Source organism: Microcaecilia unicolor, chromosome 3 (genome assembly GCF_901765095.1).
Source record: "Microcaecilia unicolor chromosome 3, aMicUni1.1, whole genome shotgun sequence".
Taxonomy (NCBI): domain Eukaryota; kingdom Metazoa; phylum Chordata; class Amphibia; order Gymnophiona; family Siphonopidae; genus Microcaecilia; species Microcaecilia unicolor.
The window spans coordinates 514908252-514924238 of NC_044033.1; the positions used below are offsets into that span (position 1 = coordinate 514908252).

Genomic DNA, 15987 nt, shown 5'->3' on the forward strand with positions numbered 1-15987 from the left:
TGACATTTCGCCCATTAGATTGCAAGCTCCTTTGAGCAGGGACTGTCCTTTTTTGTTAAACTGTACAGCGCTGCATAACCCTAGTAGCGCTCTAGAAATGTTAAGTAGTAGTATTTAGGCACAGACATACGCGCCATTGAAAAACTGGTGGAAATACCTACACCTAAATATAGGTGTGTTCCTCTGAATTTTATAACAATGCACCTCTTTTCAGAATGCGTCGAAAAAGAAAGCACGTGTAAATTCCAATTATTCCAATTTAACGATAATTGGTTATCAGCCAATCATCACTAATTGTCTCGTTACTAAATTGAGTAGCGCATGTAAACTGGCCATGTGCACAATTTCACGCATGCTACTCACCATGCCTTATATAGAATCCGGCCTATAACGTGCGTGTTATGTTTTAATTGCAAAGGTTTGTGGCTCCTGTGTGTTATACTTGTGGACACATTATACTTTTTTCTTTTTTTTTTTTAACTGGTTACATGCATCACTCAAAGAACAGTGGATATAGGCACATGCTGGATGCAAATTACCCAACAAATTCCTTTCTGTTACTGTAGTAACAGTAGTGAAGATCAAAATGTGTGCTACTGTCTCTGCATGGCTCCACCATGTGTTATATTCGTGTGTTTCCTAAATGGATACATTAGTTCCGCCTTAAGCTATATAGTGCATTATATGCATGGGTGTACTATACTGCTTTTTAAAATTGAATGTCATTTCCACACGTTCTATACATGCACACGTTATTTGCATGACGATACGGTATTTTAATTTTTTTATGTATACATATAAAGAGACATGTATATGCAATTAACTAGTTATTTTGCCAGTTATGTTTAAAAACAGGAGCACTCCCTGGAGGCCGAGGAGAGCTGAAATCCCTTTGCCTCACCAGGGCCTTGCCAAGGGTCTGTGGCGCCCCCTGCAAGGGATCGGGTGGCGCCCCCCTGCAAGGGATCGGGTGCCGCCGCCACCCCCCCCCCCCTCGCAGGGGATTGGGTGCCCCCCCCCCCCCCGCAGACAAGCGGTTGGAGCGCGCGCGCCCCCACCCCGTGTAGATGATCGCTGTCCTCTCTCCCCTGCCCTCCCGCTCCCATGTCCCAACTGCCCGCCCTCTTCTCCCCCCAACAAAATCTCTTTTAAATTTACCTCCGTCCGGCTGGCAGGGCAGCAAACGGCGCAGCGTCAGTGAAGGAGGCGGCGCTCCCGACGTCTCTACTGGTCTTCCCTTCGCTCAATGTCCCGCCCCTGAAGAGCTGGTGGCCAACTGGGGCAGAAAGGCCGTACCCGAATCCAGGCAAAAAAACTTGAGATATCCAGGCATCTGCTGCAAGCCACACAGCATGGCCCTAGCCACCTATTTGCCACAACGAGCGCCATGCTTCACCACCTCCACAGAAGCAACCCCACAACCTGGAACTGCAAAGCTGTTCATCCAGGGACTCCCACTCTACCATCAGTGGAGGACTGGGGGGGGGGGGGGGGGGTTGAAAATGTAACTTCAATTTTTTAAAAGGGTTCCAGAGGTGATCTGGGAAATTACAGAACAGTGAGCTTGACTTTGGTGCCAGGCAAAATGATAGAGACTATTATAAAGAACAAAATTACACAGTATATTCAAAAGCATGGATTAATGAAACAGAGTCAACATGGATTTAGTGAAGAGAAATCTTGCCTCACCAATCTACTACATTTCTTTTAAGGAGTGAAGAAACGTGGATAAAGGTGAGCCGGCTGATATTGTGTATCTGGATTTTCAGAAGGCGTTCGACAAAGTACCTCATGAAAGACTCCAGAGGAAATTTGAAAATCATGGGACAGAAGGTAGTGTTTTATTGTGGATTAATAACTGGTTAAAAGAAAACAGAGTAGGGTTACATGCTCAGTCTTCTCAATGGAGATTGGCTCAGAGACTTCCAGGTCTCTCAGCTGACTGAAGCACAGCCAAAAAAGACGTTTTTATTATTTGGGTATGAATAATGGCCAAAATGGAAGGCTATTTTTGTGATGGACACTTTCAACTGCACTCTCCAATAACAGCTGATTGAAAAACAGGGGTGAGCGGCATCTTCAGGCAGCGTATTTGACATGCGCAGAGCAGACAGCATAACGCTTTGCTACTCTGCGCATGCTCGACCGGCCGATTGGCCAACAATTTTACGATGGAATAGAGAATGCAAGTGAGCTACAACGAGTAGCTCATTTGCATTCCCTTTCCTCAATGCATAGCTATGGAATTCGGTACGGAACGGCTCTAACGACGACTTTAGTGCATCTTGCCCTGAAAAGGTTTAATTACATAAGCAGGGTAGTGTTTGTGATTGTCACCTCTCACATCTGACAAAGAGCAACAGCAAACGGGACCTTTCCCCCAGCCTCAATTAAGAACTGCCAGGGCTTCCACAGACTGTCCTAGGAGGACTGTGGATTCCAACTCGGCAAATCTTAATGTTCTTAGTTACCCAAGATAGCATGTGGCAGAAGAACTTTTTTTGTCTCCTTTTTACAGTATGCTTTGTTAAGTGAGGTGACTATCCACCTTATAATTGAAAGAGAAAAACGCCTAGATTTCGACCCAAATCGGGAGATAGACGTTTATCTCACAAAAACGAATAAATCGGTATAATGGAAAGGCGATTTTGGACGTTTTCAACTGCACTCCATCGCGGAAGCGTACAAAGTTGACGGGGGCGTGCCGGAGGCGTTGCGGAGGTGGAACTGGGGCGTGGTTATCGGCCGAGGAGAGATGGGCACCTTTCGCCGATAATGGAAAAAAAGTATGCGTTTGTAGCTAGAATTTAGGGCACTTTTCCTGGACCCTGTTTTTTCACAAATAAGGTCCCAAAAAGTGCCCTAAATGACCAGATTACCCCCAGAGGGAATCGGGGATGACCTCCCCTGACTCCCCCAGTGGTCACTAACCCCCTCCCACCACAAAAAATGATGTCTCACAACTTTTTATTTTCACCATTAAATGTCATACCCACCTCCCTGGCAGCAGTATGCAGGTCCCTGGAGCAGTTGTTAGGGGGTGCAGTGGACTTCAGGCAGGTGGACCCAGGCCCATCCCCCCCACCTGTTACAATTGTGCTGCTTAATGCTTAGTCGTCCAACCCCCCCAAACCCACTGTACCCACATGTAGGTGCCCCCCTTCACCCCTTAGGGCTATAGTAATGGTGTAGACTTGTGGGCAGTGGGTTTTGAGGGGGATTTAGGGGGCTCAACACACAAGGGAAGGGTGCTATGCACCTGGGAGCTCTTTTACCTTTTTTTTTTTGTTTTTGTAAAAGTGCCCCCTAGGGTGCCCGGTTGGTGTCCTGGCATGTGAGGGGGACCAGTGCACTACGAATCCTGGCCCCTCCCACGAACAAATGCCTTGGATTTATTCGTTTTTGAGCTGGGCGCTTTCATTTTCCCTTATCGCTGAAAAACAAAAACGCCCAGCTCACAAATTGTCGAATAAAACATGGACGTCTATTTTTTTTTCGAAAATACGGTTCAGTCCGCCCCTTCACGAACCCGTTCTCGGAGATAAATGCCCATGGAGATAGACGTTTTCATTCAATTATGCCCCTCTAGATAACATAGGGTAAACCTTAATAAATGGGTTTCTAAGGTTATTATACTCAAATCAATTACTGCTCATAGATTTCATGCTGAAATATATTGTAAGGTTTAGAGGCAGCAAAGCATTACAATGATTCCATTAAGGTTTATACCTGTCTATCCTAAACCATCCAGCAAATGGAGCCATCTACTTCTAATATACACTGTCAGTCTAAGTCACAGCCTCAAAAGATATTTTAGATCTCATGACACATTCACAACCATATAAATGCCTACTGGAGGTATAAGAAGGTTTTTATTCTGCTATCTCCTAAACCAAAACTAATAATCATACATCCCTTGCACTGTATGAACTGGTAAATTAGAATAGCAATTTTTAATGGTCTTTAACAATGAAGTGTATGCATTTATATCATTATCTAACGCATATACATGAAATATGAGCAAAGTTTATTCGGAAACAATAAGTAGCCAATTTCTGGAAGGTTTCTCATAATGCCAACAGTATGTGTGATAGTGTAAAAATATTGCATGCTTATCAAACATATAAACGGCGAGTGACCGTACTCACTCGCAAATGCGCAGTAGAGACTTCCCTCTCTGTCCCGCCCCCGCGTCAATACGTGATGATGGGGAGGGAGGGCGGGACAGAGAAGGAAACTGCGCCGCCGAGGTTGCTGCCGCTGCAGTGAGCCCTTCCTTCTTTGCCTGTGGCCCCACCCTCCTGTGACGTAACGTCAGCGAGGGCGGGACACACACAGGCAGAGAAGGAAGGGGCAGCTCAGCTGATGTGCGTTGTTGTGTTCGGCTAATGGATGTGTAAGTTCAGAAGTGAAGAGAGGGCCCGGTCCAGATGGAGGGGTGGCGGCGGCGACTTCGAGGGGGGAGGAGCGGTGGCGACCTCGCGGGGGGGGAGGGGAGCGGTGGCGACCTCGCGGGGGGGGAGGGGAGCGGTGGTGACCGCGGGGGGAGGAAAACCTCAATACCAGCCCGTTTTTACGGGCTCAACGGCTAGTATACACCATAAAAAGCTACCTAAGAGCAGGGCTGCGGAGTTGGAGTCAGAACCGATTTTGTGTGGAGTCAGAGGTGGTAAAAGTGTACCAACTCCAGCTTTAAAATAAAAATGTTCTGGCTCCGTTTCCAGGATAAATCTAAATACACAAAAGAAACAGTGCTGCCCCTTTAAAGTTGACAGGTATAGGGACTGGTCAGGGAGAGAAAAGGGGTTTTTCCCTTCTAAGAAAAGACAGGGGAGAGAAACTAGAACGCCCAGAAAGCCAAGGCAAAAGTCAGGATTCACGGAGCCCAGAAAGGCGAGGCAAAAGTCAGGATTCACGGAGCCCAGAAAGGCGAGGGCAAGCTACGAAAGTTCTGCCCCCAGTTGGAAGTAAAGCCAGGCGTGTGTGTTCTAGAAGAGCTGGGGCAGGAAGGCCTGCAAACCCAGCAAGAAGCAATGCCCATATCAGGAGAGGCTAGGAGGGACTAAGCCAATAGTCCGAATTGAGGACAGAAGGACCCAAGCTCCCTGAGAGGTGGACACTGATCAGCAGGGAGGGGGGGCATTTTGTTTAGAGGCTTTTAAAAAGAGCTCCCTAGCACCAGAAGAATAGGTGAAGCTGCTGAAGAGAAAGACCTGTAGCCTGCTGGGGGCGGAAAGCCTGACCTAGAATGCCTAAGTCAAGGGGAGGGGGGGGGACAGAAATGGAACAGGTACTTACCTATGCTTTATCCATAGATACTCTGATCTTTGTTTTGAAAGGGACTAATAGACAGGAGTGGAGGACAGGACTATAAGGTTATGTAGGAGGTGTCCTGTACAGGGTGTGGTGGCTGTTGGACTGCAGTACGTTTGGGAAGCTTGCCAGGTGCCCTTAGCCTGGATTGGCCGCTGTCGTGGACAGGATGCTGGGCTCGATGGACCCATGGTCTTTTCCCAGTGTGGCATTACTTATGTACTTATGAGTTTGGAGTATGAAAGAAGAAAAGTTGGCTAAAGAAAACCCTCTGAAATACTGCCAGTCTTTTCTGGGAAGAAAGACCCTTTGCCTAAGAGTTGAAGTCCGAAGTGAGTAATTTGCATAAGCTCAAGAACTTAAGAATAGCTTAATTGATGTACCTTTGCCTGATGCAGCAACAGAGACATGGAGCAGCATGGGTGCTGGTTGTCTCCAAGTAGGAACAGAAGTCAGGATATACATTATCATACAGAGGTCCATAACCATAATGGCTGGACTATGTAAATTCGGAAATGAATATAAAATAGAAGAAACCTCCCCATCCCTGATCTCAAGCAGAAGCTAATGAAGGCTCACGGCTCCAGATTCACTAAGGTATAAAAGCTTAAACTGCACTCGAAACTCAATTGGCAGTCCATGTAAATGCCTTAAAACTGGGGTAACATGGTCGCAAGACCTGGTATTAGTAGAAATGCGGTCCCATTCTGCACTAATTGCAGACTCTTTGATATTTAGGACAACCCAAATGTGCTACAAAAACCTAATATTGATGTAATGAAACCATGAATCAAAACTGTCAACTCCAATTTGTAGTTTCCTCTTTTCTAACCTGCACAGGTATTACTTTGGTAGAACAAGCGCGCATGTTGTCAAAGTTTCTTCAATTAGAATCAGAATCTTCAAAATTCCTCATGGGCTAATATTCAGTCCACTGTGGTAAGCTGTTCTTAAAGCTGATGATGCCGCAGGCTGAATTAAGCTCAGATATTCAATGCTGGGCCATATCTGCACACCAGCATTCAATTTTCAGGTCAGCACAGCTGCCCAGAGGTTACCCAGGCACTAGCCGCCATTTTGAATTCAAAGATAGCACAGGCAGAAGTGAGTGGAGATCACTGCTGATTGGCCCTAATCTATATCACTCTGAATCGGTCAGGAAGGCCTGGGAGGGACTATGAGAAGGTGGGCGGTTGTACTTGGTGGGCGTAGGGTAGAGAGAGCAATTGAAGATACTGGGCAAGCAGTGGAGGCAATGGATGGGGTGCAATTTTGGCTTCCCTACCTTCCTTTCACACTGTGCAGCCGCACATACCTTGCTACAGCCCTGCTCCTCCCTCCGAGTACCTTGCTTTGTAAGGCAAAAAATTTCTTCACATACTTCCATTCACAGTTTAGGAATTTAATTAAATCCCACCTTAGATGGACAAGCTCATATTAACTGTTTGGAGTTGAATGTTTTTGTATAATTACATTTTCTTCATCAAATTCAAGCTTATTTCACCCAACCTTGCCCATCCCCACTGGAATCTAACTCATGCCCACCCATACCCAGTTAGGAGTTGATGTTATTACTCGCTTACAGCCCTCCATTTCCTCCTGACCCCCAACAGCTTACTGTGGTTTTTTGGGTCGCATTCACCGACCGATGAATGTAACAAGCTTCAGTCTGGTGTTCCATCTGCCTCCTTGGGCATTCCAAGCCTCATTCTAGTACTCCAATTGCCTCACTCAGTGCATTCCAAGCCTGATTCTGGCATTGCCGGAGATTTTGACTATACCGTGTGATTCTCTTGCTTTCTGCAGGATTCCCACGCTCCCCATTCACAAGCAGGTGGATGGTCTTCTATTTAACTCATACTACAATTCATTAACATATAAAACATGAAATATGTCCAGGACTTAACTCCGTCTCACATTTTCTATCAAGCATATTGAGTCTTATCAAAACATTCAATATTTACCCATTCTCCAACAGTTATCTTTCCTTCTGAAAAATAAAACTGCTCAGCATTTGTCTGCAATTTCTCTGACAACTGTGGTATACAGCCAACTACAAATATTAAAAACAATCCTGTAAGCCGCACTGAGCCTGCCATGAGTGGGAAAGTGCGGGGTACAAATGTAACAAACAAAAAAAAAAAATTTTTTTTTAAATAAATAAATATTCATGTCTGTGGAAATAAATCTATAGATTTAAAGAAAGTGAAAAGTGGGTGGGAAAAGCCTCAAAGAGCACCTTTGGAGCTAATAACTGCTCATCATTGGCAAAAAACACACACCACAATTTACGTAAGGCAGAAGTACCACCCTTTCATTTCTTATAATATTTTTTTGACAAAGTGAAATGCACTATCTAGCCTTCTCCAGAAGAATAAAGTAGGCATAGGGACTAATTTATTCTGCAGGTGCCAGTGGTGTGTCCAGCTCAAATCAAACTGGAAAATCAAAAATCCAACCAATCTCTTGTATTCTACAGATACAGAGAAGGTCTGTGGAAAAGTTATGCTTTACCTGATAACTTTCTTTCCTTTAGTCACATCAAATAAATGCAGAGACATGTGGGTTGTGTCCATGTACAAGCAGGAAGAGAGAGAGAGTACTGAACTGAACTCTGTCTTATAGGATAGTACTTCTGGTCATTCAGTACAGCTCACAACAAAGCAGAAGGAACAAGGCACCAGTGTCCCCTTCCTCCCAAGGCTAGATGATACTGCGCAAGCCACCAAGACATACTTTGTCTGGCTTGCAGAGCCCAAAGCAAGCGTACATTGTAATCCTGTGACGCTGGAAATCAACAACTCAATAGGGGCTGGAGAGCCCTGTCCAGGGTCGCAGCAATGGCCCAGAGGACCTGCACACAGTCCCAAGAATGGAGACTTGGAACCCACAATAAGAGACGAATCTGGGACTGAAGTTTGAGAATTCTCCAATCCAGCAAGAAGTCTCTCCCCTGAGCCATGTCAAAACGAACCCACAGATATTTAAGGGACTGAGATGGCCAAAGATGACTCTTGGGCAAACTGAGTCCCATCCGAGGGACTGCAAGATATTACTCTGGCCATAACTTACTCACTCTCTCTCCTGCGCAGATGTACCCCAATCAGCCAGATACAGATGCACCCAAATCCCTTCCTTCCTGAGGAATATGGCCACCACCACCACCACCATAACCTTGGAAAAGGTCCTGGGTGCTGTAGCCATCCAAAAAGCATCACAAATCGAAGGTAACGCTGATGGAGAAATCAAATGGGAATATGTAAAAAAGCCTCCTTGAGATCTAAAGCTGTGAGAAACTCCCTCGGGTGCACTGCCAACTAGGACAGAGAGCAAGTTTTCTATCCGAACAAGTTGGAAGCACAGGAAGTTGTTCACTTTCTTGAGGTCCAGAACCAGATGGTAAGAACCTCCTTTCTTCGGGACAACAAAGTAAACAGAATAACATCAATGACCGAGTTCAGATAGTGGAACTGGAACCACAGCTCCCAATTCCTGTAAGAAGTGGAAAGAACTGCTGCTTTCTTTGCAAAAACGGCGCACAGGGACTCCAAGAAAAACTCTCTGATTGGAGAGGGGAACTCTTAATTTGTAACCTTCTCTGATAATCTCGAGGACCCACTGGTCCACGGTAATGCTGGCCCACTCCTTGTAAAAGAGACAGACGTCCCCCTATTTTTCACATCAAAGAGTGGACAGAGTCCCCATCATTGTGAAGTTCTGGCGGCGGGAGCAGGAGCCCCCACCACCACCATGAACTTTGGGTTTGGGTGTATGACCACTTGTATGAAAGAAAGAGCTGCCTCTGTTGATACCTGTTTTTGGAAAAAGTAGATGCAGAAGCAGAAGAAGGACTGCCCAACAGAAAGGCCTGTGGACAACGCAGGAAAGAAAGCCCGCCAACAATAAAAAGGAGATGGTTGCTGCATGATAGGGTGGCCCAACCTCAATAAGAAAAGAAAAAAACAAAGGAAAATAGGTCTTCCATGGGAGGAGAAGGGGGGCTGGAGGGAAGGGAGAGAGGTGCGGCACCCATGGGAGGAGGAGGGGCTAGAGGGAAGGGGAGAGAGGTGCTGCACCCATAGGAGGAGGAGGGGGGGGGCTAGAGGGAAGGGAAGAGAGGTCCTGCACCAAAGGCAGCTGTAGAGAAGGGAGAGAGGTGATGCACCCACGGAAGGAGGAGGGATTTGAAGGGAAAGGAGAGAGGTCTGGACCCATGGGAGGAAGAGGGGAGCAATGAAGGGGGAGCTGGAGGGAAGTGAAGGAATGGGAAAGAGATGCCAGACCAAGGGGATGAAGGAAGAGGGAATCAAATACTGAACTCACAATAGGAAAGAGAACGGGAATGAAGGTGAGCCAGATGCTGGAACGTGGGAAAGCTGGGTGGGGTCAGACACACATTGGTCTGGAGAAGGAAGAGAGGAGAAGCTGGACTGTGCACAGGGACGTCACACAGGGGAAATTATGTACATGGGGGGCATAGGGACAGAAAGGGGAGATGGTGCGTGGGAATGGTATATGGACATGGGGAGGAGGTATATGGACACGGGGAGGGGGTATATGGACACAGTGTGGAAATGTTAGACAAGGGGAGAACAAAAACACAAAAGGGAGACGCTGGACATGGGGGGCATAGGGATACAGAGAAGTGATGTTCTACACAGAGGGGAGAAGATAGGGACATAGAGAAATGATTGATGAAGGGATGTGAACACAGGAGAGATACTGGACAAGCAGTATAGGAACACAGAGAAGAGAGATGCTGAACATAGAGGACAATAGAGACACAGAGATGGAAGATGGTGGACACGGAGAGAGAAAAGATGTCAAATTGACAGAAGACTCTGGTGAGTTAAGAGAAGACAGAGGGAAGCAGAAACCACAACCTCAGACAACATAATTTGAAAAATAAAATGACCAGACAACAAAAGGTAGAAAAAGAATTTTAGTTTCTATTTTGTGATTACAGAATATCAGATTTGAAATGTACATCCTTCCAGAGCTGGTGTTATACATGGCTGGGGCCTAGGATATCAATTTGGGAGGGGTCCCCAAAGCCCACTACCAGGCAGCGACCTTCTTCAGCTTCCAGTAGGCTTGGAGCTCTCTCTGGCCAGGGGGCCAAGGGCAGTTGCCCTAGTTGAACTCCCCAAACACCATCCCTGGCATGTGCCATCTTTTATATTTTGCATAGTACAGGAGTAAATCCATCTCTTTCTATATCTCTGGTGTTGTACTACAGAACTGTTCAAGGCTTGTGCAGATGGGGTCATATCTTGCATGGATGGGGACAAACTTTGTCCCCATGTAATTCTGTAGAACTGTCACAGCACTATACTAGGCTACCAGCTCAAATCCCATAGTATAGCCTATGTGAAATGAATGTCCCAGTCCAGCAGCAAACTGTCATCACTATGAAAGCCTAGTTGCTCACCTGTCCTTCCTGCCTCCTTAATGATCCTCTTAATGATGCAAATATAGGGGTGGGCTAGGAAGGAAGACAGGCAGGGGAAAGATGAATGAAGCCAGCAAAGCCTGATAGCCAAAACCACTCTATAGCTCCCCATGAATTAAATTATACCAAAATAATAAAATGCATGATATCAGAAGCACTATTTTTGTGTTATAAACTGCCTTTCCATCTGAAATCATGCCAAAGACAAGTTAACAATTCTATAAATACAAATAAGTATCTTTAAAGAAAACATACACAACCACTAAGATCATCAGTGTGAATGTATAAAATCAGAAATTTCGTATTTTTATAAATCTGTAAAAGCTCTGTATATTAAAACAATTAAAAAAAAAAAAACAACAAAGAACAAAGTAAAGCAGAAAGCAAGGAGAAATAACCACATTTACCCTTTTTCTGAAACATAGGAAGTCTTATAACAAATGAATTTGTTTAGACAACATTATTTCATAGCTCTGGTTCACCCCCATGTGTCCCCCGCAACCTAATTTCCCATAGACAAGGAACCTGAAGAAAGGTTTCTTGGGCTGATTATTTTGGGGGATTTTGATTTTAGATTTCATTACTTATTTTTTTTTTTATTACATTTGTACACCGCGCTTTCCCACTCATGGCAGGCTCAATGCGGCTTACATATTATATACAGGTACTTATTTGTACCTGGGGCAATGGAGGGTTAAGTGACTTGCCCAGAGACACAAGAAGCTGCCCGTGCCTGCAGTGGGAATCGAACCCAGTTCCCCACGACCAAAGTCCACCACTCTAACCACTAGGCCACTCCTCCACTCTCTCCAAATCTCAGCCCCAGCAAATAAGCTACAGCTTCTGAGTCCCTAAGAGGGCTAACAGTCTTTCTTCCAGGTTGGCTGTTCTTAAATCACAGTAATAGTTGCACTGATAGAAGAAAGGCATACAGGTACAGTAAAGGCAGAGTATCTCAGTCTTCATTCGGCACAAGAAAAAGGAAATAATCTAACGATATGCAATATGAACAGTCCTCATGTGTGTCTTCAGGAATAACCACCATACAATGGATGTATTTAAAGCAGACATGCTTCTATGCATGACACATTCTTCAGATCCCCAGTCACACTCATTAATGCTCTAATATCAAGATGTAAAAAAAACAACAGGAATCAACTGTAGTCTCGTCTATGCACTGACACTGCATTCGAACAAGCAATTCATATTATCAGAGGGTCCCACTTCTCTGTACAACAAGAGCACTCTGCTCATTGTCACTGCTTCTTGAAAAGTCACTACTTTTTCTCAAGAGTTTGGTATATGTGTTCTTCCTACAAAGTCATATTTTCAAAAGAAAGGGTTATAACAGAGCAGAGAAATAAACTAAGCGCAGAAATCTACTCCGTTTTATAACTACAAAATATAAAAAGTTCAATAGGTTTTCTTGGTCATCTAAGCGTAACAGATTCAAATGAAGAAAACAGAACAACTCTATCATACTTCCAAGACCAGGATCAATATTGGCCACTGGAGCACTGCACTATTTTAAAATAAGCATTTTAATAATGCTGAATGCATTAATTTTATATCAAAACAATATTGGGTGAATAAGCAAATCCATAAATACACAATCTCCTCCATTAAGTTAATACGTTATGAGACTATATGACCTGTTAGAACAATTAGAAATGGACTAAACAAATTGAACCTTTTCCCTCAAAATTTCACAAAATCAACTTCAGATAGGCTTGGGTGTACTCTCTTCCTAGATCTGAGCCCACAAAAGGCCCAGAATAATTCAAAAAAGCTGTTGTGGCCGACTGTGCCACCTTAGCTAGTCAGAAATATAAGCCATCTTGAACTGCCAAATAGCTACATATAATCTTTGGCAGTTCACTCACATGCCAATAAGTTGCGGATAATATACTCCTTTCTCCACTGAAAAAGGTGGAAGTCTTCATGAAACCACGCAGCCGCCCTATACCCCTTGAGCTAACTGATATAAATATAGCAAGACGTCAAGAAAGCAACCAACAGGTCAGGGTAAGACAAACCCCACGTGTAGTCCAAGAGCCAAAACGAAAAAGTAGAAGTGGACCAAAGAATCTCAACAGCCGATGGTGGGTTGAAGTAACTTTGTTCAGCACCATCGGCTGTTGAGATTCTTTGGTCCACCCCTACTTTTTCGTTTCGGGTCTTTAAATATAGCAACACAACACTGATTTCAAGTATATCGTCTTCCTTACATTCAAATGTGGATCAAGTTGTATACGAATATGATATTCTTCTATTATTTCTTCACAAAAGTAGTTTGCATAAGCATGGGATTTCTCATTATCCTCTATGAAGGCCAATACTGTATAGCGAATAAGCCTGGTACCTGTGGCACCATCAAACTACTGTAACATAGTAGGTGATGGCAGAAAAAGACCTGTACGGTCCATCCAGTCTGCCCAACAAGATAAATTCATATGCGCTACTTTATATGTATAGCTGACCTTGATTTGTATCTAACATTTTCAGGGCACAGACCATAAAAGTCTGCCCAGTACTAGCCCCTCCCAACTACCGGTACTGCCACCCAATCTGCGCTAAGCTCCTTAGGATCCATTCCTTCCGAACAGGATTCCTTTATGTTTATCCCACGCATTTTTGAATTCCGTTACCGTTTTCATCTCCACCACCTCCCGCGGGAGGGCATTCCAAGCATCCGCCACTCTTTCCGTGAAAAAATACTTCCTGACATTTTTCTTGAGTCTGCCCCCCTTCAACCTCATTTCATGTCCTCTAGTTCTACCGCTTTCCCGTCTCCAGAAAAGGTTCGTTTAACACCTTTCAAATATTTGAACGTCTGTATCATATCACCCCTGTTTCTCCTTTCCTCCAGGGTATAAACATTCAGGTCAGCAAGTACAACCAATTGGTCAAATTTTGAAGTAAACACACTAACTTTCAACAAACTCCTGCCAAACAAAACTTAGCAGTCATTCCCTCTACAGGCAGAAGTAGAGTAGACCTCCAACTAATATTCTAACACACTGAAATATACTAACACAGGCCTTGACAAATTTTCTTGTAATTTCGGAGCCAGCCCAAAAATGTAGAATCCAGCAGCTTAACCTCTCAACACCCCCTCCTTCCATCGCTATAGTCTTCACTAAGGTGAAGGGGGGAGGGGAATCCCTTCTCGGGTCTACATCAGCTCCTTTAGGACCCGATTTACTAAGGGTATTTTTCTATTCCTTGTCTAAGGGAAAAAGGTTAATCAGGCCCTTAATGCAACTCTGTATGGCAGAAACACAAAGCACCATCGTCATCCAGTCTTGTTCTACTATACATAATTCTATATTAACCATCCTACTACAGAGAATGCACACAGCAGTTTTACAAAAGTAAAATCATGGATGTAAACAACATCAACTTCACCTCAGTTGATCATACCTGTGTTCGTAGGATTTCACTTTTTGACAACTGCATATCACCAGTCAGTTCCTTCACCGTGATGCCAAGTGGTTCCAGACGCTTGCTGAAGTAATTTGTCATTTCAGCTGCCAAGGCCTTCATAGGAGCTACATATACAATCTGTACCGAAAGAACATGCCGTTGAAAAATGAGCAAAAGCCACAATGTCATTTGTCTCATGGCAATGACAATTTATTGTGAAATATGATTCCAGGCACTTACAGTGAAAAATCTTAATAGTGATATATGAAAAGTAGTTATCATTGTTGGCTAAGAGTGCAGCTGTTTAGAGGACAATGGATTTTGTTTATATAGCCTCATCACTTGCAAAATTGGTTCTGCATCAGAACTAAATGTATTTTCATAACTGTTCACATATTTAATAACAGTTTCAGGACACAAACAAGTATTGCTTTAATAGTAATGAACTAAATCAAGCATCATCATTTGTGTGACTTGCAGAAGTATAATACCCTTACACTTCTTGATTTGATATAAAGTAGTATCATTGTATGACGAGGTTCATTGTGCTTTACAAACAGCTCTTTGGTTCATTACATTCTTACCTTAAACTCATCCTTTTTGATAACACCTTGCTGAATGTGCTGTCGGATTTCATGCAACACTGTTAGCATGGCAATGTTAGTTTTCCCAGCTCCAGTGGGTGCACAGATCAGCATGTTTTCATTCGTTTTGTAGGCAGTCTCAAACACTATGGACTGGATACGATTCAGCCTCTTCACCCCTCTAAAAACGAGCTGTCCAATCTGCAAAAGAAACTTTCAAAATCACAGCCGAGCCACAGACATGTTTCAATGTCTTTCATCACAGTCATAAAAAGATGATACTGGTGATAAATTGCAGTCTATGGATAAAACAATACATTTTAGTATTTATTTTATTTGGATTTTCAGTAGTAGTAGCTCAAGGTGAGTTACATGCAGGTACACTGGGTATTTCTCTGTCGCAGGAGGGCTCACAATCTAAGTCTGTACCTGAGGCAATGGAGGGTTAAGTGACTTGCCCAAGATAACAAGCAGCAGCAGTGAGATCTGAACTGGCCACCTCTTGCTCTAACCGCTAGGCCACTCCTCAAATATTACAAGAAAAAATTTCCAAAAGATCTAGCTTCCATACTTGAGAAGTTAGATGGCTAGATTTAGTAATTCATCCCTAGTGAGTTTTACAGCAGCCAATGTAGCCTTTAAAATTGCTGCTCCACAAGTATTCCAGGGGTCAGGGAAGCTAAGGAACTCTTTCATTAAAGCTGACTGAGAATGCTTCTATACATTTTATTTTCAAGCACTATTACACTCAGTTTACATGTTTAACAAAATATCTGAACTCCTCAGGCGTCTTCTTAACTCCCAGAAATTCTCAATGATAGCAACTGCATATTATAAATGTAAAAAAAAAATGTATACTTTTCATTTCACAATAATCATATTTCATTTCTATGTCAACTATCTGACCAAAAAGGACACTGAAGTTGGACTGCAAAGAAATTCATACGAAAATATTAAAATACAGTACAAATGAAAGACAAATAATAAAAAACATATAAACATTACTCAGAGCCCAAGATGGAAAACAACCTCTCTCACAACCACTTACTTCCAATGCTCACTACAATCCCACCCTATAGTACAGAAATACATCAGATAAAACAATATGGTGGTTATTTAGAAGCTCTATTCTTGTTTTGGATATCTGAAAACTGGCATTTAGAAGTCCATATTGCATGGACGTCCAAATCCCAATTTTACAAAGGCAGGATA

At 43.7% G+C, this 15987-nt stretch overlaps 1 protein-coding gene across 1 annotated transcript in view; it reads right to left on the reverse strand.

The window, feature by feature from the left end:
* LOC115467300 (activating signal cointegrator 1 complex subunit 3-like) overlaps positions 1-14961 on the reverse strand; it is a 689265-nt gene extending 674304 nt beyond the window's left edge. Inside the window, 2 exon segments of the mRNA XM_030199160.1 lie at positions 14189-14329; positions 14776-14961. Of these exon segments, the coding sequence (XP_030055020.1) occupies positions 14189-14329; positions 14776-14889 (255 nt within the window). The 5' untranslated portion in view covers positions 14890-14961.
* Positions 14962-15987: the final 1026 nt, after the last annotated feature.